At 50.9% G+C, this 20,688-nt stretch overlaps 2 protein-coding genes across 5 annotated transcripts in view; one reads left to right on the forward strand and one right to left on the reverse strand.

Moving 5' to 3' along the window:
* The window catches only part of LOC125949769 (26S proteasome non-ATPase regulatory subunit 8), a 594,091-nt gene that overhangs the window by 556,451 nt on the left and 16,952 nt on the right, over window positions 1–20,688 (forward strand). The gene's annotated exons all lie outside the window — the stretch shown is intronic.
* Window positions 1–20,688, reverse strand: part of LOC125949767 (LIM domain-containing protein A) — a 66,619-nt gene that overhangs the window by 17,295 nt on the left and 28,636 nt on the right. The window contains exons 1-3 of one of the 4 annotated variants that reach the window (XM_049677098.1): window positions 13,062–13,551; window positions 11,105–11,164; window positions 10,495–10,524 (exon numbers count right to left, since the gene is read on the reverse strand). In XM_049677098.1, coding sequence (XP_049533055.1) covers window positions 10,495–10,524; window positions 11,105–11,164; window positions 13,062–13,167 — 196 coding nt within the window. In that variant the 5' untranslated portion in view covers window positions 13,168–13,551. Of the gene's footprint in view, window positions 1–10,494; window positions 10,525–11,104; window positions 11,165–13,061; window positions 13,552–20,688 lie in introns of those variants that run through there. The other 3 variants (XM_049677099.1, XM_049677097.1, XM_049677096.1) reach the window with 3 other exon arrangements.

Here is a 20,688-nt window from a genome sequence, read left to right on the forward strand (position 1 = left end):
CGCCGACTCATTGTTACGATTGTTTTTGTTCCATCGGTTTAATGATTTCCTTGCTGGTTAATGAACGCGGTTTCGATTACGCAGCTCGCACCGACGTCCGCCCGTCCGTCCGTCTGTCCGTTCGTCGTCCGCCAGCAGACGTAAACAGATCCGAGATCGTTGAACAACAGCGGACGGCGTTTGGTGGCAGATCAACGCCACGACGAATGCAAACTCGTCAGCTCCTCATCGAGAGTAAAAGTGTAAAAAACATTCCTCTGTCTTCGATGTGCTACCACTTCACACGTGGGATTGGGAAGAAGAGGCAACCAGGATCTTCACACTCGACTGCCCGGTTCGCTCGCAATTTTCATTCATAAATGGATGTGCCCGCTAGTACGGTAGTACGTACTGGCCGCAGAACAGGAAGCAATGCGACGTCAATGATCGTCATTGCGGTTTGCACCGTATTCGCGCCCACGACCGCCAGATCGGATGATTTCCTGGTTCGTTGGCTGCACACACCAGTGTCGTCTGTCCGATGCCCGGAGGCAACGGTGAGTCCTGATCGCTCGAATTCGATGCGAACCAGCAGCAAACGATCAGTCGAAGGTTAGGGGGCGCAGACGTACGCCACTCAGCCATCGCCGAAAATGATCATCCTAGCCTAGCTTGCCACCTAGCAAAGGACAAACAAAACACTTCGGATACAATTTGACGATTGTTCATCACACCTTTGAACACCTGTTCGCCACGATCGTCGCACCTGTGTGTGTGTGTGTGTGTGTGTGTGTGTGTGTGTGCGAGTGTGTTCTCAACAAAGGTCCACCATAGTTGGATCGCCGAACCTCAAACAATTTGAAGGAGAAAGTGAAGGACTTTCATACAAACAACGGATGTGTCTCTCTTGGAAGATGCCACGGTTCTTTGGTGACGCACGCACCACCGCCCCAAGACCAACGTCGCAACCCTTTCAAGCCCCATCGCACACGCAACAATGCAACTCGCAACAACGCACCGTCCGTCGCGACATGCGGGGTTTATTAGGTTTGCGGTGCGATGAAAATAGCGACAAAAAGCCAGCGAAGCACACTAGAACTTCGTCTGTCTGTCTGTCTGTCGTCGCGGGTTGAGGTGTGTGTGTGTGGTATGGGGATAGTTATGGGCGAACGCGCTAAAATTAGTGTCGGATACTACTGAAAATAACTTCTTAACCCTACGCTAGGAAGGCTGTTGGATTAGAATTTCAAACATTTCCGACCCTGAATGCACCTGAACCCACCAGCGTTGGTCTGTAGGCTGTGAGATATGCGGTGCTGTGTTTGGATCTCTCTAAAGGAATCACTACAAACAATGGGCCTTCAGAACCCTTCTTTTCCTTACTTTAGTATTAATTTTGTGTTTTCATACGTTGAACACCGTATGCCGTTCTGATGAGCCGTTGTCATCCTTAACACCCGGCCTGACTCGTCATAGCAACGGACTATCCGTCATCGATCGGCCACGCAGTCACCGTCATATGACCAGAAAACCCCCGAAAATAAATCCACACCGACCAGTAAGTGACAATCGCAGTAAGCCGCAAGCGTCACCAACATGCTACGACGCCGACTCGACAATATTTCGGTGACGAAACAACCGATGCACAACGACGACAACTATAACGAGACGATCGGGTGGTATTGGGCCGAATGCTCACGCTGCTGAAGAGCGTTCATGGGGAAACCCTTTTGACCACCGTCCCACACGGTCGACGGGTGGGGTTTTGGCCTTTTTGGTGAGATGTTTGTTTTGCAATCTGCCGCAGCCACCTCCTCCCAAACCGAATGCTTCCGCGGCTGGCTCACTTTCGTTTTGCGCGACACGCGCGATGTCGCTCCAGACGCCAACCGGGGAGGGGGGTGCTGAGAACGACTATTTTCAGAACCTTCGCCTCATTTCGTGGCGCGTGCGATTATAACGCGAATCACACGCAACACCACACACGCTTCCGAAGACGTGTGAAACGCTGGCGTGAGAAGAAACGAACACCAGAACCCAGCACCCAGGTAAATCGAAACGAAGCAGCCGAGCGAGATGTGGCCGGCGGTTGTCCTTCTTGCTGGCTGGCTGCTGGCTACCGGTAATTTATTGATTTTCGATGGTCACACATACTCGTGCAGCTTAGAAAGGAGGTTTAACGGGAACGATTGGCTAAAATTAGTCCTCCAGCAAACAAGCGTCACACGTCAGGAAAAGGTCATTATATTTGAGTCCGAGGGCTGGAATCGATGATGGGAAGGGGATTTATTGATTTTTCGACACAAACACACACACATACCATTGCGTGGCCATAGCGGAGGTGACTCCCGGTTCGTGAAATGCCATGGATGGATCGATCAACCTTGGCATTCGGCGGGGGAGGTCCTCAATACCATACCGCATTAAACATGAAAGCTACATCGTGTTTTGCGTCCATTCGTCCATGGATCGCTCATTTGAAAACATCGATCGTGGACAGTAATCGATTGCGTCGGTTGGTCGGTCGGTCGTTGGGCTAGCCATCCTTAACGGCCACGGAGTTTGGTATCGAACCGCGTTCAATCAAAAGCAATTGACATGTCTTCGCTGGCCTCAGCACGCATGGTGAATGGCAGCCCTACGCTGGCGTCGCCGCCGTTGGCTTGCCAATCGATCCTATCGGAGCCAATTAAAACCAATCATCTGAAGCAGCGCAGAGCAGGGACCTACAACATCCGCCTCGTTCAGCCATTGCCCAGGCGCCATTGGCCACTCATCATCATCTGCATCAGCATATAGTGACTTCCTTTTATCAGTGGCCTTTTAGTGGCCGCAAAATGGCCGTTTTAGCAAGAGCGAGGCCTAGCAGCATCCTGTTTGTTGAATGAAAGTGTTTTGTTTTATTCCTTTTCTAACAGTCCCACCCTGTGTATTCCCTCTGTAATCGTGAGCAAAGCGCAGTTTCACGCGGTTTCTACGGGAGCGATAACGGTGCATCCAGCCCATAAAGTGGGACTAAAAATAGCTCATGGCGCTCCACGGGTCACGACACAGCCTACGACAAGGGGGGGAAATTACGCTGGCGGGGACTTTGGTCCAAGCCCTTGCCAGCAAGCGGCACTGAGCTATTTACGGAGCAATAACGATCACTGGCCGAATCGCGATGGATTTATTGATAACCCCCTTTTTTCCGATCTGGGCTTCTGATCTTTATCAGCGCTTAATGCAGGCCAACCGTAACAGCGCTTCGCGTTGTTACTAGGTCCCATGGTCACACGACCGACCGACGGACCGACCGTCCACGGGTCAGTGTCTTCTGGCGTGGCCCCCGTCCCCAGAACAGAACAGAACAGAACAGCGTACCTGGCAAGTATCGATCACGGCGCGGGTTGCGTCCGAGTCGGCAAAGACATACGACACCACCAGGGGAGGGAGAGGAGGGTTGTTTTTTTGCTACACCACCCTCCTTCTCCTCCAGGCGCTCCAACAAATACCATCGGTTCCCTGGTCCGTGGACCACTCCGGCACTCCAAAGTCCTCGAGGCCACTTGGTTGCGGCGGAAGAGAAAGTGAACCGACCGTTGTCGCTGAGTGCCACCACCACCACACACCTTCTTGACACTTTTGGTTTCGTTTTTTTTTTATTTTTTGGTATGTTTTTGGTACGATCGTACACCGATCGTCGTGCTTTTGCAGTGCGATCGCGATCGAGGTCGTCATTATGGTTGTGTTTTGGAAGGGAGCATAGCACCGGCCTACTGTGTGTGTGCGTGTGTTTACTGTGGCGCTATGTTTTTGCTAATTTGTTTTGCTGATCGCGATGGCGGCGGCGCCAACGCCCTGGAGTTGCACTAAAATCGGAAAACGGGAAACGAAGAACCAGACCCTTGGAAGGTAGTAGAGTTAATAGAGCACAACAGCGAACCGTGTGACCCGTCCGCTCGGAGGGTGGACGATGGCCCAAACGAAAGAGAGAAGCGGTATTGAGGTAGGTTTTGCACACCTGTTGGGCGCTGGATCTACTGGTGATGTAACGCGTCGAGTCGAGATAGAGTAGATCGAATGCACGGTTGCATGATGGAGGACAGCAAAGCTATCCAACAAATGCATCAATAATTGGTTCATGTGAACTATGATTATGCGTGCAGCGTGCACAGTGCAGTATCTCGTACAAGGTTCGCTAGAGTGCAAAACCACCTTGTATTAATAGCCAGCGAGCCAGCCAGCGAACGGTTTGTTCGCTTCCGCCGCGTTCAAATGAGTCGTTTCTGTTGCAGTGGCGCACCCGTCCGCGGACCCACACTCACACAGCGACAAACACGCGCGCAGCAGCAGCAGCATAAACTCAACATCGCGCAAAGGGGTTTCGAGAGACATTCGAGTTTTATTTAAAACTAGGTTGCCTTCGTCCGAGTAGGTTGGCGACGACACACGGTGGTGGAGGTCAAACGCAGGGTTTTGCGTGTTCCGACGGATGGATGGATCACCGAGCTGAAACCGTAGTGCGAGAGAGTGATCGGGGCGAGAGATTGAGAAACTAGAACAACCCAACTACTACTACCACCACCCATCATCATCCGGGCGCCATGTCCGGTCATAAGGGCGTCCCCGCCGAACGGTTCCGAACAATTGGCTTGACTTTTCTGCCGTTGCTGCTGCCTCTTTACCATTTTGTGGCTCAAAGTCTAAGATATTTTTGATGCCAGCTGCTTGGCATCCAACGCACACTCCGTCCGTTCCGAGTAAGAAACCGAGAACCGAGCACCAAGAGGGTACATAAATTGTAGTAAAACCATCCCATAATGTTGCTAAGCCACGGGCCGGACGCTCGCAGCGGGGCATCAGTCGTGGAACGATTGAAGTGTCAAATCCCCAATTGATCTCCGCTCCGAACCATCCGCCCGGGGGGAAGGGGCCATTGGATACAAATCAATTCAGTGGCAATGGCGTATAGAGAGCCCTACGTGGAACGTTCCAGCGCGCGCGCTCGTTGTAGTAGAGCAATTCAACAAACTAGTGACCGCACCAGCCTCTCCCTTCAGTTCAATCTGCCATTGTTTACGCTCGTGAGAATGATCGATTTGGTAAGCAAACGCACGGTACGATCGGCATTATTTTCTACCCTTTTATCGATCATCGAACACAATAAACACTTTCGCTAGAGCTCGGCCCCCCCCTTTGGGAGTGACAAGCTGGCGCCGCGATTGGTTAACTATCGAGCAAACTGGCAAAACATGCCCGGGGAAGGGAGGGTCGAGATCGCCCGCAAATGAATAATTAGCGATCGTTAGGTTCGTTGTTGTTGCTGCTGCTGCTGCTACGATGAGATCATGCGAAAGGAGGAAATCCCTCCTGCCTTGGTCGCTCGGTTCTTGATCGCGGAATCGAGGTCGAAACCGATGCTTTTCGACTTCACTTTCCCACACCACCTGGCAGCCCCGGAAGGTGAGTTTGTGACAATGTTATCAGGGAGTGTACTTTGTGCTCGCGCGCCAGGTTATTGTTATCTGGAACAAAAATGTAAGACTTTGGGCAGGGCAGTAAATCAAAAGCTGAAGTTGAGAGGGTTATCGGGAGTTTTGCAAAAGCGAACGGAGGGACCGCAACGTCGCTGACAATGTAGATGCTGCACTCACTAGCGATGCTCTAGCGATCAGCTGTTTCTCATCGGTGTGTTGGTGTGATCGCACGACGACAACGACGATTCCGCCTGTTTCCAGCGAGATCGCTCACGGTCGCTGTCTTAGGTTGGGGATCGGATGATGGTTGGCGGTTTACGAGGAGCTCATCGCGAAACAACAAGAAAAAAAGGCACTGATGGTTGGCATTTCTTCATTTCTTTTTTTTTCCTCCTTGTTGCTTTTTTTACAACTCGCAGCGAAGCCCGTTAAAGGTCTCCACTCCGCCATGCCTGTCCCATTTAGCGAAACTGTAGGACAGTCGGTGTTAGCCTGGGGCGCCGTGCGACCGTGTCTTTCTCTTTCGCGACCGCATGTCGCGACGGATGCCACATGTGGGCGCTTGTTGCTAAGCGGAGCGCGGATCGTAAAAGAACTCTCGCGGCGTTCCGATCCGCAGCCCGCGCGACACTCGCGACACTCGCGGAGTTCCGCGAATCGCGTGATCTTCGCTGTTGCTGCTGCTGCTGCTGCTGTCTCTCAGTATGCTACAGTGATGGACGCGATCGCGATCGCATTGTCATTGTCTGTGCGGTATCACGGAGTAAACGGCAACGAGAGCATGACCGCTGGGGTATGATAATCGAATCCAGCTGGCGAAAGCGTACCTTGTCTCCAGGTGAGCCTTGCCGATCGCGTTGTTTGCGTTTGCGGCTCACCACCCCATCCTCTCGCGTGGTCGCGGCCGAGTATACATTTCCGTTGTGATATTGACATTACATGTTAGCCGCGTTATCTGCCGAGCTGTATGAAGGAATATGGTGGCCGAGGATCCGTTGCTTGACGATTGGCCGGCCCGGGGGATTGCGATTGCTAATCTGCTCTCGCTTCAAACGTTTACATCATCGCCTTTCGGGAAGTCTCTGCACGATCAAAATGCGCCAAACGGGCCAAGAAAAACTCGATCGATCGCTGGAATTCAGTCCAGTTGCAAAATTGATTTCTCACTTCGCTTTGAAGTTGGGATGCTTTTCCTTTCCTTTTTTCCTCTCTTCTCTCTCTCTCTCGCGGTTTTTGGCCGCTAAAAAGAACGTCCGGCGAGGAATTCAAAACAATATTTGTCTTTCCCATTCCCCGTCGGGCAATGTAGCACCAGCAGCATCAGCAACATAATGGATACGGGCACCTTCAGCCTCGGTCAAAGTCGGATCGGTCAGCCACGTCGGACGTCGTTTGCATCTAGCGTAAATTTTACGTTTTGCATGTTTCGTAAACATTGTTACACGCCGTTTACAACCAAACCAACGATGGGGAGATTGAAATGCGAATTCCACATTCTGCGGCCATCGCGTCGAATAGTGATGTCGAGCGAGGTCCATCCATGTCGATCTCGTTCTCTACCGCAACCACCGCCATTGTTTGTATTTGTAATATGTTTTACTCGATTTGTCCGGCCATAGAAAATGTAGCGTCTTGGGATTTATTTTTAAACTTTAACTTCCTCTACTCTAGACTCTGGCTACCATTTGGCTGTTTTGAGCTTTCGGTGCGGGAATAGAGAGATAGAGAAGCGCACACAAAATGGTTTATGCAGTGGCGCTTAATTACAACCGAGTGCTGTCTGGATCTTTTGCCAACGAAATGCCACGTGAACAGAGACTCAGCACTCAGCACAGCTCTCGCATGCGGTCTGGTAGCGCGACATATTGACCGCATAAATCCTTTAACACCTTTCGCCCGTAATGAACCGTCCCTGGCCGGAGAGGCGTGCGTGCGTGCGTGTGTGTGCACGATTTATGGCATTCATCTCACTCCCCCGCCCTACCGTAATCGATTATACTAGCCACGCTCGATTGGTTATGAGCACGATAGCCGCACGATGTCATCACCAGCCGCCAGCGTGTCTCGGTCGAAACCTCGATCTGGGGAACCGTCAAGTGAAAGACTCCGGTAGTTGAGCAGTGCATTGAGCAGTAGGTGGAACAGTCTATTTTGGTCTTCCAATATTCGGGCTAGCGACTAACGATCGTATTGCGCGAGCGTCATGGGTGTCCCCAAAGCGACTACCTCCCACGGGGATGGGCGAGGTGGTTACCACGAACTCCCTGATGTAGTAGCTCCCGATGAAATATATGCTCCAGATCGGGCGGCGGCCGCGGCGGCGGCTGACGCGATACACTACTCAGAAAACCAGAAGAAACGTTAGTTTTCCTTTTTCCGTCCCTTCGAATCGGTACGATGGTTCTCGGAACTCCGGAACCGTGACGTCAACGGTTTCAAATGAAAATGCACAACAACCTGCACTGACCCCTCTTTCTAATAACAGCATTTCACTTAGTGCGTGACTATGCGGCACGCAGCAATCGACAGGAATCGCTCGACCAGTCCGACCGACTAGCCATCCACTCGAAGCATTAGCGCATACATTATGGGCGGCTTTGGAGTGTTGGTTACGAAGCACGACCACACCGCGTACATCGTAGTAACGTACGCAACAGGCGGTGTGACGTCAAGAGCTTGGCAACGCTTGGCTCGGGTTGCTTTGATCTTTTCGTTCAAGCGATAGTCGGTGCTGCGGCTCGCGAGAAGAACGAGCCCCTCAGCAACGAATCCGGGGAACACCCTTCCCCCGGTGGGCACGGTGTACACGCGGCCGGCTGACTGATAAGTGACAAAACTAGAACCATTCGAACGATGAAAGCGTCAGAGGTCAAGCACTTCTAGTTGCTTCCGGAAGAGGAGTGTTCGCTCTCACCGCCAGCCAGCCAGCCAGCCTGCCAGCCATCGTGGCCAGGCTGACAACCACGCCAGTTACCAAGCGCTGGAAGATCGATAACCTCTACGGTTGATTAACTCTCAACCTTCGCCCGGTTACGCTCGCCCAGGCATGATAAGGCCCTCGCACCGCGGTTAGATGATTTGGGACTTAGAGAGCGACAGGGAGCGAGGGGCGGTGTGCTTCCCTTTATGAATGCCATATGGTTCCGACCGAAATGGGACAAACTTCCATCGAACGATGAGTCGGTCGCGTAAGGGCAGAGGATGCGAAGCGGTTTCGGGAGCTAAAAATAGACCAACAACCATAATGCTCGCCCACTAAACCAATCAAACCACACCAGGAACCAACCAGTCTCATACATGGTTCATGGTGCAAATGCAGTACAGATCCATCCGAGAGACTGCTGCCCGCGAGTTTGTGATGGTGGCCCAGTTCGGGAAATGCCGAAAGAGCAAGAAAGCAAGAGATAATGTGTTCGATCAACATCTGGAGCGTGAATCAGCAGGCAGGCAGAGTGATTCAACGCCGGAATACACGCCTTTACGACGTGCAAGATGCGATATGCCGTATGTTGTTCCGCCAATAGATCTGGTTTCTGGTTCGGCTCTATTATCCCTGGGCGGGAGGCGGTTGATGATGCGCTATAGCAACCCGGACTCAAAAGTGCGATATGGTTTTGCATCAGAAGCTGTTTTGATCGCTTCATCACCATCCCCTTTGGAGCGGGCTAACGACTTCTTCTACAGCCATTACTTCCCTACGATAGCATTGGTTATGTAATACCGACAAATGAAGACATGGCGTGAAAATTGTGCTGATGCGTCCTGCTGGGAAAATTGACCATAATCCATCCTTACATTGTTGGTTTACCAAGCCCGTTGACTTGTCTCGAGGACGTGACCTCAGGTTCTAAGTGGTTCAAGTTCACCGGTTCATGTTTGACATTAACATGCGGTGCGGTTGATAAGCAGCAATAATGGCAGAAATGGTTGTGTTTGGAGAAACAAATCACCAACAAGGGATTGCCCATCGCGGGCTATGCTTCGCAGAACGCTGGAAATAGTACCGCGACCGATTATCACGTTCCAGGATCGTGGTCTGGAAGCCGACAAAATCTAACCAAATGAGAGCGGCTTCCAATTAAGATCCCATTGACCCTGCATTGTTTTGCTTCCCTTCCTTACCATTTTTCCATCAACTGTCTGCGCTGTCCTTTAATTTGCCCTCATTCTGCTTATCCCTGCCTTGAATCGCTATGCGCCAGACAGCAGCATAGATGGGAGGATGCTGGTTGGTGTGCTTGTTGGAAAATTAAGTCAATTGTCCCCGAGGGGTATGTCGGTGTAGGGCTTATCGGCAGATGCACACACAACTCACTTTTCAATTGCGTGTTGAATATGCTGTTTACTACTTGCCAATTCATAACAACGGCGGTTGTCTCAAGTGCCTTTAGCTCAAGCGATTAGCAGAGCAGATTACTCGCAAAACAAGTGTTTTCGCTAATCTTCGGTATTCTGCACAAGATAACAATAACAACGACAACAACAACAACAACATTCCACACAATAAGCCACCCGTCGTATCACATGGATCCTTATCGGGAAGGACCGGTTTAGATCAAGTAGCCTGGCCGCGTTAATTCGCGGAACGTAGATACAGTTCGTTAATGCGTTACTTCCGTCCATGCGTGTATCACATTGTCGCACATTCGGATGGAGGAATGGTTAATTCCGTAGGTTTAAAATAAAATCAACTCAAGTGGCCTCGAAGAACTGAAGAACTGGCACACACTTGTCTATCTGGCCACCCGGGCGAGAGGTTTAGTGATAAGCTGGTTAAACAATAAATCATAGCTAATAATAGCGCAACTGCATCGGCCACCCATTATCGAACTATGTTTTGCCGCGTGAAGTGTGCACACTCCCACTTGAACAGAAGCTGTTCACTCCATCAATGCCAGCTGGAAGTGTTAAAGGAAATACATACTTTTACACTTTCATTTTCTTGTACAGTAAAAAGATAGGAAGGATGGGAAGTACCGTCGTCGTTGCGTTACTGCGTTGTTTAATAACGACTAATATTCGTCGCAATAATGGAATACTACTGGCGTGAACTTACCAACATGCGATAGGGAGGAAAGCTCGGAATCTGCAAGAGAAAACAAAAGGAAAAATCGTGATTAATAAGCTGATAAGATAATCCTCCTCCAGCTGTTGCTGAGGGGGGGGGCAAAGGTGAGGCAATTTACGCCAGAAGTTATGCACTCGCCGTCCACGTGGTGTTGCAGGCGCAACCAGTCGCTAGAGGGCGCTAGTGAGTACGCACGAAAACCCGAAGCCGGGACACAAACCTGGCACACAAGCCGAAGGCTGGAAATAAGCCGAAGTGAGCGTGAGAGACCCGAAGTGAGCATGAGACGCTCGTACAGTGCCGGACATGACTTTCGCACTCGACACGAAAGCGCCCTCTATCCGTCAAAAAACGGTTCATGCACACGGCTTTTTTAATTTGAAACGACCGTTACGGGACGGAAATTGAACGCTATGCGCGTGGTTTTGGACCGATCTTCGCCAAAATTTAACGAAATGTTCTTGAAAAGTTGTATTTTAATATGGCACTAACTGCGAAAAATTAAGTTGAATGGTTTCTGCACTAAAATTCGTCAAAAATAAGCCGTTTTTGGACCCGAAAATACCAAAGCCCCCCTCTTAACAGAATGTTCACTTACCCGTATCCTTAAGCAAATCTTGGATGCTGCCATTCTCTACGTCACTCCCATCTCCGGCTGCTGAAAGCGAAAGGAAAACAAAAGTATTTCATTAAATGACCGCTCAAAAACTAAACGAAAACTAGGCAATATCGTACAGCTTTGTATTATTTTCATCTCTGATTCAGCAGTTTACACCTTTTTTATGAAAGCTGCAATAAAAACGACTCGTGGCTCCACCACTTAACAGACTGAATGTTCACCTTAAGCAAATACTGTTTTCGTCATACGTGCAGCCACCATCAGCGCGCTTCACGCTTCAGACAATGGGCGTACTGTTTATCTTTATATCGAAGCCATCCCGCGGGCGAGGGCCCTTGAAATTTATCGGCCAATTATGGACGTTAAAAATATTTGCCGACACAATTCAACGACGGTGTTCAAACAGTGTTAGTAGCCGTCGACAACTCACAGCAGCTTCTGTGAACAGCAGTCAACACAACTAGTACAGTTAAATGCGATAATCAATCGCCGACGTCACCTCTGGCGCTGACTCAATCGTTCAAACCATTCCCGGCACATCGGCGGTAGCGTGCCATTCGTTGTGTGTCGTGTGCCCCGGCATTGAAGTCTTTTATTTATGCACGATTCTCGTGCCATGTTCGTAATACTCCGGTTTCGGCACCGCGATCGCGACGTTCGTCACCGGCCACTAAGTAAGGGAAGTACGCTCGCACCGAATATCGCGAATTCCGGGACCCCCGGGTTATGCAATCGATCGATTCAAGGAATGGATCCCTCGCCGCGACCCAAAAGGTTGCCCGCTTCTAGTGCACCGGATATGTGCCAGCTTCGAACGTGCCGGGAACAGACGTAACGTCCGTGGCAACAGCCAGACCACTCATTCGATTTGCATTCGATCTCCTCTCCCAGCCTTTCAGCACACAGCATCAACACACGGGTTTCAATTTCTAATTTTCCTCTTCTCTCTCTCTGGGGGTTCAATTCCCGGCCCATTCCGGGCGTACACCAAACGCACAGTGCGCGCGTGGGGGTGCGCGTGATGATAGCATGCCCGTGGACGAAGTGCACTTCATTCCAACTTCCGTCACGTCACACACAGACTCCGGCTAGACTCCGGCTCCAACTTCGACCTTTTCCGAAACGATTTTGAGACAATTCCAATCAAAGAAGGCGTCACGCCGTAGTGCCTGTGTGTGAAAGTGCCAGCCACCGAATCGGGCTGCTACGATTGAAGCCCTCGCAAGCAAGTCATCGGAATCAATGGTCTAGCTGCCTAGCGGGAAGCAAACTGTGTGCCGTGGGCCCCGAAAACACGGTGTACGGTTTCGGAAGCGGAACATGTGGAATGTCGATTGGCCACGGTACGGTCGGCCACAGCGTGGAACGGTCACTGAAGTGCAGAAACGACACTTTACGCCTTGCTCGAGATGCGAGCCTTCTTATGCAACACTTCTTATGAGGAGCATGTCTCATGTGTGGAAGAGACGATGCCTCGATCGACGAGCGGCTTTTCGGAAAAACAAGTTCCCCCCCCGTGACGTGCGTCGTCACGTTTCTGCTTTCGATCGGCGGTCGGTTGATTTGATGCTCGAGAAAAGGGGGGGGGGGGGGGGAGGGAAACAATAGATAAACCCAGAGATGTCCAGTGACATTTCACGGCTCGGCTAAGGTATTCGCTCAGCTGGAAGCCTCTTCCCCATCCACCACCTTGCACGAGGGTGATGTAAGCGATTCATAAAATAAACGATTTCCATCATAGCACAGCCCTGCACTTCGGGATCACCACTTTGGTTTCCCTTCCTCGCGGAACTAACGACCGACCGACCGGCCGACTGGCATTACTTCCGGGCAACCTTCAGCATGCTTTTGGGACGTGCATGGAATGCGGTAGCGCTTCATTCATCACAGCCAGGCACGCCTGGAACACGCCGCTCGCCGCTCGCCGCCGGCTCACCTGTTAACAGTTCGGCGTGCGATCCGTTGTTCGTGTTGGTCGTCGCCGGATGGTGGTGCGACCCAACGCCGGACACCGACGCTGACGGTTCACCAAGGATTGTCATATTTGCACCGGTTGGTACACCGGTGTGGTGTCTTCTTCGATGTGCAAGACCTTCGGATTTGCGTTTCAACCGCAAACGTTCTTCCGGAACGATGTGAAGGTACACCAAGCAGACAGACAGACAGTTCGACCGGTGGCGGTGTACTACCGGTTTTGGGACGTGCACTGATGAGGCGGACAGTGATAATTGTTTTTCACCATGATAAACAACTCATGTCGTACGTTTTACACCATCACTTGCGTACTAATCGATCGAACGGCATACACTGCACTTCACTTAAGGGGCTACGGGTTACGATCTCTTCCTCATACAGACACACACGGAGCACACAGGCAGCATACGGCTAACGGTATCGTATTGGAAACGGTACCGACGTTCTGGCGGATCACTAGACTGCGCTGGATCTAGTGAAGATAAAGCAACATCATAAAGGGATCCTTTGCGGCTCTAGAAACAGTGGGACATCCCCACCCGCCAATCGTCTTCTGTCTTTGTCCACTAATCCTCAAGATAACCATTCACTGTGTCCACCATTACAAAGGTATCTATCCCCCACCCGCGCGGTATACAAGTGCAATCGTGTTGGACTAGAGCACGGGGTTAAGGATCGCGATCAAATATCTAAAAAAAATCCCCGAAACGGCGCAAGAACTGTAAGCGAAAGTTGAACCGTTCCGAGGTGCAGATTGTTGATTAGATCATTCGCTTGGACGCAGTTTGCATTCCTCGGATCGGATGGTACGGCCGTGCTTATCAGGCGAGTTCGCTCGCTAATTGTGCCAAACCCACGTGAGCTGCGTTCCGCGATTGTCACTGACGCTGACGTCGAGCCCGGGACGCGACGAACCCGACGTGACGTTCCAACGACCAGCACCGCCAATATTGGTCTCGCTTATCGCCTATCACGCCTTTTTCCGCCGCACCGCATCACACCATTCCGCGGTGACCGACCTCGTCCAGCGAGTGGCAATCGCTATCACGGGTGGCGGTGGCAGAGGCGGCGGCGGTGGTCCACTCTCTCGTGGACCAATATTCTGCGCATCCACGACCGTTTGTTTGTTCACTTAATTATCGTCATCGTAGCGATGGTCGACCGATAGGTCGTATACTGGCCGGTGATCACAAGACGCACAAACACGAGGACGGTTTCCTCGTGCACCCCCTTTTCCCCTTGTTTCCGTCCACCCACTCGCTCGCTTATCGTACACAATCCACAATTCACAGCGAAACGGTCACGCGCTTCCTCTCTTCGGTCACTGACGGACTGACGGACTGACGGGTTTCTGATATCGAGCTTCGAGCCCTCGAGATGGTCACAACACTTGACAGTCAACGATCGGTGTGGCCACAAAGGGTTCAACAGAACTACTAGAATGGGAAGCGCCCAAAGGTAGAATGCGTCCGATCAACTTCCGACCGATGCTGCAATCCAATCGGTTCAACCGCGATTCACCGCCACCCAGACCCGGCGCCGTTGGCATGACTAACACGTTCTGCTTCATGCGTCCACCCCATCATCGTCATCGTCATTGCCGCCATCCATACCATATCGTCCCCGTGCACCTCTATCAATTGATTATCTTTATAACTTCGATTACTTCCTACCTACGATCGGTGGTCCAATCGTACGCTCACTGCTGCTGTACGGTCCTGCGTGCGGTTTTCACGCGTCACAGACATTTACTTCGACTGCGGGGGCATCATATTGCCCCACCATCCATAGTTCGATCGTCGCACCGAACACCGATGCCACTCTTCGCACTGTTATGACGACGGTCACAATTCCGATTTCCGTTCTGCGTCCGTGCCGCGAGCTAGGCATCATCGTCAACGGGCACGGCGGTAGCAATTCTGCACCAAATTGAACTCACTGCCCAGGCCTAACCTTGACCGTGAGGCACGATCGAACAGAAAGGGACCGGAACACGACACTTGCACTCCAGAGTCAGTGTCACGAAGAGGAGGGGAATTTGTGACCTCCTGCTGGGCCCAGCAGCCTCGGCAGGGGGCGCTAGAACCTGAGCGTACCACGGAACGGAACTAACCAGCGGTCGCGGCACGGTACTCGAGGTGCGAAATAGGTGTAACGACTTCCTATCCCTCGAACCGCGATCCGACCAAATAAACCGTGACGCGTACTTCTAATGCTCGATCAGATGCGATCCGCGACATTAGCCGTGACGTTTGCCGTGATCGACGCAGCGCAACAGTCGAGATGTCGAGGTCACACCGTGTCGTTTCGGTTTCAGTGCCAAGGATGTCGGCCAGGGTCAAGCGGAAGCAACGGTGACCACACCGCTGACACTGCCTCGTCAACCAACCAACGAAACTAACCAAGCACGGCTTGGGCGGCTAGATACGGACGCAGTGTGAACGGACGGTATTGGCCGCAAGTTCGGCATTCGCGGAACACTGATCGGCGATCGAAAAACGCGGTAGACATAGAACGTGGCAGCCACCATACCATCAGCTGGTCACCATGGAAGCGGTGACACTGCTGTGTGTGTGTACGAGGCTCGTCGTTACACACCAATGGTTTGTCGAACGGTGTACCCATCCATCATGGCTTACTTTGTACCGCAACGCTGTTTGATGTTCATGGAGTGTTGTGTATCACCGAGAGGTGGAGGGGGTGGTCGGTGATAACACCATCAGAAGCACAACAATAGACAACCCCGTTACATCTGCGACACAGAGACAAGCCCTCGAGTACCGACACTTCACATTTCGGTTGCTACCGTGCACGGTGCAACGCCAGCGCAAAGCTGCAGTCCAGGAGCTCAAAAAACCATTAACCTTATGTCCGACTTAAGACCGGTGGCCGATGGATTCAATTACCCTACCTCCCGGCGGGCACAATAAGGCCCATCATAAAGCTACTAGAGCGTTAGGGATTCCCTTGACATCGAACTGTAGTAGTTGGCGGTAATAGACGTGGCTACCGTAGCTGTCAGTAATGGATTGTGTAACACCCGAAACACCTCGTTAGTGCACGGTATTACTCGCTTCTTGTAAGTCCGGAAGCGACAATTTAAACGACCGACCACAACACACAACAGCTAAACATTCCGGGACAACGTAGCAACGGATTAGCGATCCCGAACCGAATGCAAAACAGTCCATTGACACCACATCTCATGATTACAACAGCTGCAAATTAGTGCAAAATCACAAATCACATGTTCTTGGTTTTTGGTTGCATTGCGACGAATGGTGAAACTCCTATCAGTGACCCTCAGGAGACGTGTTTTTTTTGCGGACAAAACGGACGAAAAACAACGAGCCAACAACACGGCCGAGCGGCCCCCGAGGCATGATGACAAGCTAATTGCGGAGCACCGGAACCACACGATTCCCCGTTTCACATGTTTTACCAGGAGTCCCACATGACACTGATGTTTGGTTCGGACAACGGTTTGGATTGGTTCTAGCATTGGCCCAAAACCAACGCAACCACGCTAATCTAACGCTATCTAATCGCTATCTGCCCGTCCACCCGCCGATCTATCTTGACGACACCATTAGACGCCAATCACTACCGTTTTTACGAGCAAATAAACGCGGCACCCACAACACTCGAGGGCTGGAGCCGTGTTTTGGGAATGTTGCTTTTTCACTAGCACACTTTGCTGGCAACGGATTTTCTTCTTATTGTTCACCGATCGATCGTCGCAAAGAATGCGCAAAGTCCAGCCCGTCCGGCGCGAAAGGACATACGTTCCTGAATGCCGTTGATGCGCGTTCGCTCCGGTCCCTAGAGTCCACCGTAAGCACGTCCGTTCTTTGCCATTTTTTACTGTGCTCGCTCTGCCTAACGCTCTATCTCTTCTACGCTCGTGCGCTCCGCTCGCTTTCTGAAACATTTGCTAGCGCATCCGATACACCGCCATGAAGCGGTTTCGTTTAGCGATCGGAGCGTCGTGAAGCGATTATCATCAACATCCCCATCGATACCACCACCAGGAGGAACCACCATTACCACGACACAACACCGTCATCACCGTCATGGCCCTCCTCCCCTGCTGGGTTCATTCGCGCACGCACCTGCGCCGCCACGGCTTCACCACCGTGGTGATCGTGTATCTTGTATGTTTTGGAGGGCTGTGAAGTGAAGCTCCATTTTGGAGGTATCCACGTATTCCGCGTTTGAACATCGCCGTTTCACGACGGCATCGTAATGTGCGTATCAGTTGGTCGCATGTGTGTGGTCGGTGGGTTGATAGGTTGGTGGGGTGAAGGCGTTCCGTTCAGGCGTGTTCAAGAGTGTTCGTGTGGAATATCATCGTCGATCGACTGGTGCGTGATGATGGAAGATCTATCAAATTGTATCGATAATTGAACCCTATCACAACAATGGCTTGCAAAAAAAAAACCCCGGCGGCACACAACGGTATCAGTTGGCATGCCTGAACACGTGGTACCAGTGTCGCACTGTGCGAGTTAGCGAGGAATATGATTTTCTTCATTTAGTCTGCATTTCCTTCGATGTTGATGGTTTTGCGCCTTTTTTTAGCTGATCATTGGTAAATGGTTGTAAAGGACTGTTGTTTTTTGCACCAAAAACATCATATTTTTTCTCTGCAATTAACACTACACTGAACTACAAATGTATGTTTCTTTCGCGTGGCCAAACTGAACCAGTCACTACCAGATTGCTGTAACCAAGACGATGTTCGATGTCAGTCACATTATTGATTGAACAAAGCGAAGTCACATTCATTTATAAATCAATAAATTATCACATCAGCACGTCAGAAAATCTTGCTAATTATTGGCTTTAGGATATTGCCATCGAGATATACGTTTCTTGTATAAGTTTGTTTCGTTATGTTGTCCTGTTTTTTTTGTATTGCTTCGTGTTTCGATCAAATTTCCTTAGCAAGTACCAATTACACACAAATTTCAATAAAAGCTTTGGTATTATACGATCGGATCATAGTGGTTTTCAATGGAAATACCATCACTTTTACTGGCTGTACAAATGGCCAAACAAACCCACACACTGGGTCCGAGAAACAAATGGAAAACCGCATTGTTAATCGTAAAGCATGCAGATGACTCCACCAGACGGTACTGACGCACCGGCTCTGGTCTGCCGAGAGCATACATTTGGACACGATTCTCCCATTCTGTCACAACAAAGGCCAGGTTAACCATTGTTTGTGCACATGTCTCTCGACTGACCGCCAGTGTTCGCCCTGTCCACAGTATAATTTAAAACATCCCTCATGCTCTCAAAATGGGTAGCGGTAAGCATCCGCCCGGCAAGCAGTGGGCCGTTTGCTTCGCGCTCAAGTTGCGCTGGAATTTCAACTGCAACAACGCCACTTAGTCACTCTTGTTTTCATACGCAACTGTCACCGCAGTGGCGTGCCGTGTCGCTCGCTGTAGTAGTTAATGTTAGCGCTAGCGAGCAGGGAGTGGAATATGATTCCGAAATTGGTCTTCAATTTGCTGTAGCACTGTAACACCAGCACTGCTGAGTGAGTCAACAGCGCAGTGCCCAAAAACCTGGAGGCCAAATAGGCTTGCTTGCCTCGCATCTTACACCCTGCTTCCTTCTAGCTCGGTTGCTCCAACGTTATCAATTTAACAAAGAACCACCAACAACACCATGCCCTGTACGCATTTGGAGAATGGTTCTAATTTGTTTATTGTTATCGTCGTGAGTCACGAGCTCAGGCAGAGAGGGATATAGCGTTGTTTCGTGCGCACGAATGAATCATCTAATAGGAAGTTAATGTTCAAAACAGCTCGTATTCGCGCAGCGCGGCAATCGCGTAAGGCAAACGGGACATGGACGTGGAAGTCGAATTGCGCATGTCGCAAGGTAACCAACAATTAGCCAGCGAGATGAGCCGCATCTCTTGTTCATCAGAACCGTTAGCAGCACCAGCATCTCCCGTGTGTACGGTGCCGTGTTGTGGGTGTACGGTACCGATACCAGACCAGCGTCGGAGTACTCCCGCAACAAAGACCCCGGAAAACAGTGGCTCGTCCATTACACAACGATCGATCGATCGATCGATCAGCACCTAACCACGCGCAGCTCAACGCTCACATCTTGCATCTCGTGGCCCCGGCTTAGCCACGCACTGCAATGGCCTCCAAAACCGGACCGAAACCTATCGATCGTCCCCGTGACCAGCGGATCCGCTGTCGGGGCTGGTGGTGCCTTACCAGAGGACGGCACGCCAGCACCGATTGCAGCGATGACGCGAAGAGCACCCATCGCACACGACCACGACCGGTCAATTATCGACTTACACCAGATCATGTCGTAATTAGTCGCTTAGGCAAGCCACCGCCTAGCCACCTGTGGTGCTGAGTAGGACGACGACGTCCATTCCGAGGAATATGGAAACGGTTCGTGTGTATCAATCATCCGTCAGTTGAAGGATGGAGAAAGAAGGCTTTTAGAGATGTTTTCCTCGACATTGACCAAATTACAACATGAGGCCATTCACGCTGTGGTATCTAAGCCAGCCCACGCTTATTGCTGTTCATTCATTACAACAGTGGTGCGAACTTATGAATCGAAGAAATGGCCAAAAGAGTGACAGTGTCGCCGCGGTTTAACGCGATGCAGGAATTCGAAAAAACTAGGAATTCCCCCCATTCTCTTGTTTGATCGTCTTACAATCCAAAGGGGAAGGTAGCAGGTACGAATGATTGATTATTTAATATTGACAACTTACATTCCACGAGCTGGAGCGGCTCATTTTCGTAAAATTCCAGCAATGTCAAGTGAGGTGAGGTACAATGCACACATATTGACGTTGAATTTAACTCGTGCGTCGTTTACTTTCAACCGTGACGCGACACGAACAGCACGGATGTGGGTATTCCCGCCGGCCGTACCGAAAATGTGGAACATGATGGGTAAATAACATTTGTGAGCGCTGTTTACGATGCCGGCTCATTAGCGGGCTAAAGAATTTGCCGAAGTTAAACAACGTGACGACGCTTCGAACGGTAGAGTAGAATACGCTGTCTACGGCCCTACCGAGTTGTTGACACCCAACACTCTGGCGACCCTACCATGACTTAAGACGTAGCGCCCAGAACCTGGTGGCTAGTGATACATCGGCCACACGGAAATGGAAACGAAGAGAACCTTCTAGAAGGTTTCATCGCAGCATCGGCAGCAGGTTTTACGTTGGTATTCGGTCATCACGATGAGAGTTCATCAATTATTCGTATCTTGGTGTGCTCAGAGAACGACCAGATGCTCGCTTTAGGACCATTAGTTTGGTAGAGGTAGTGACGTACAGAGCTGAAGCGCCACGAGATGAAGAAGAGTTTCACTTTCACATGGTGCCACCCAAGGAGGGGGAGAGGGTGGGGGTTGTAATTTTATTAATGATTTGCTTTGATTTGCCGTCCGTGTCGAAGCATCTCCTGATCACCCGCAGGTTACCGGGGATCAATTGAATTTGTCTCAATTAAGGTGGTGCACAAACGGCCGTCCGACGACGGTGAAGCCCATACCGTGGCCCATTCGACACACGCTTGACGCCA

Source organism: Anopheles darlingi, chromosome 2 (genome assembly GCF_943734745.1).
Source record: "Anopheles darlingi chromosome 2, idAnoDarlMG_H_01, whole genome shotgun sequence".
In the NCBI taxonomy this organism is placed as follows: domain Eukaryota; kingdom Metazoa; phylum Arthropoda; class Insecta; order Diptera; family Culicidae; genus Anopheles; species Anopheles darlingi.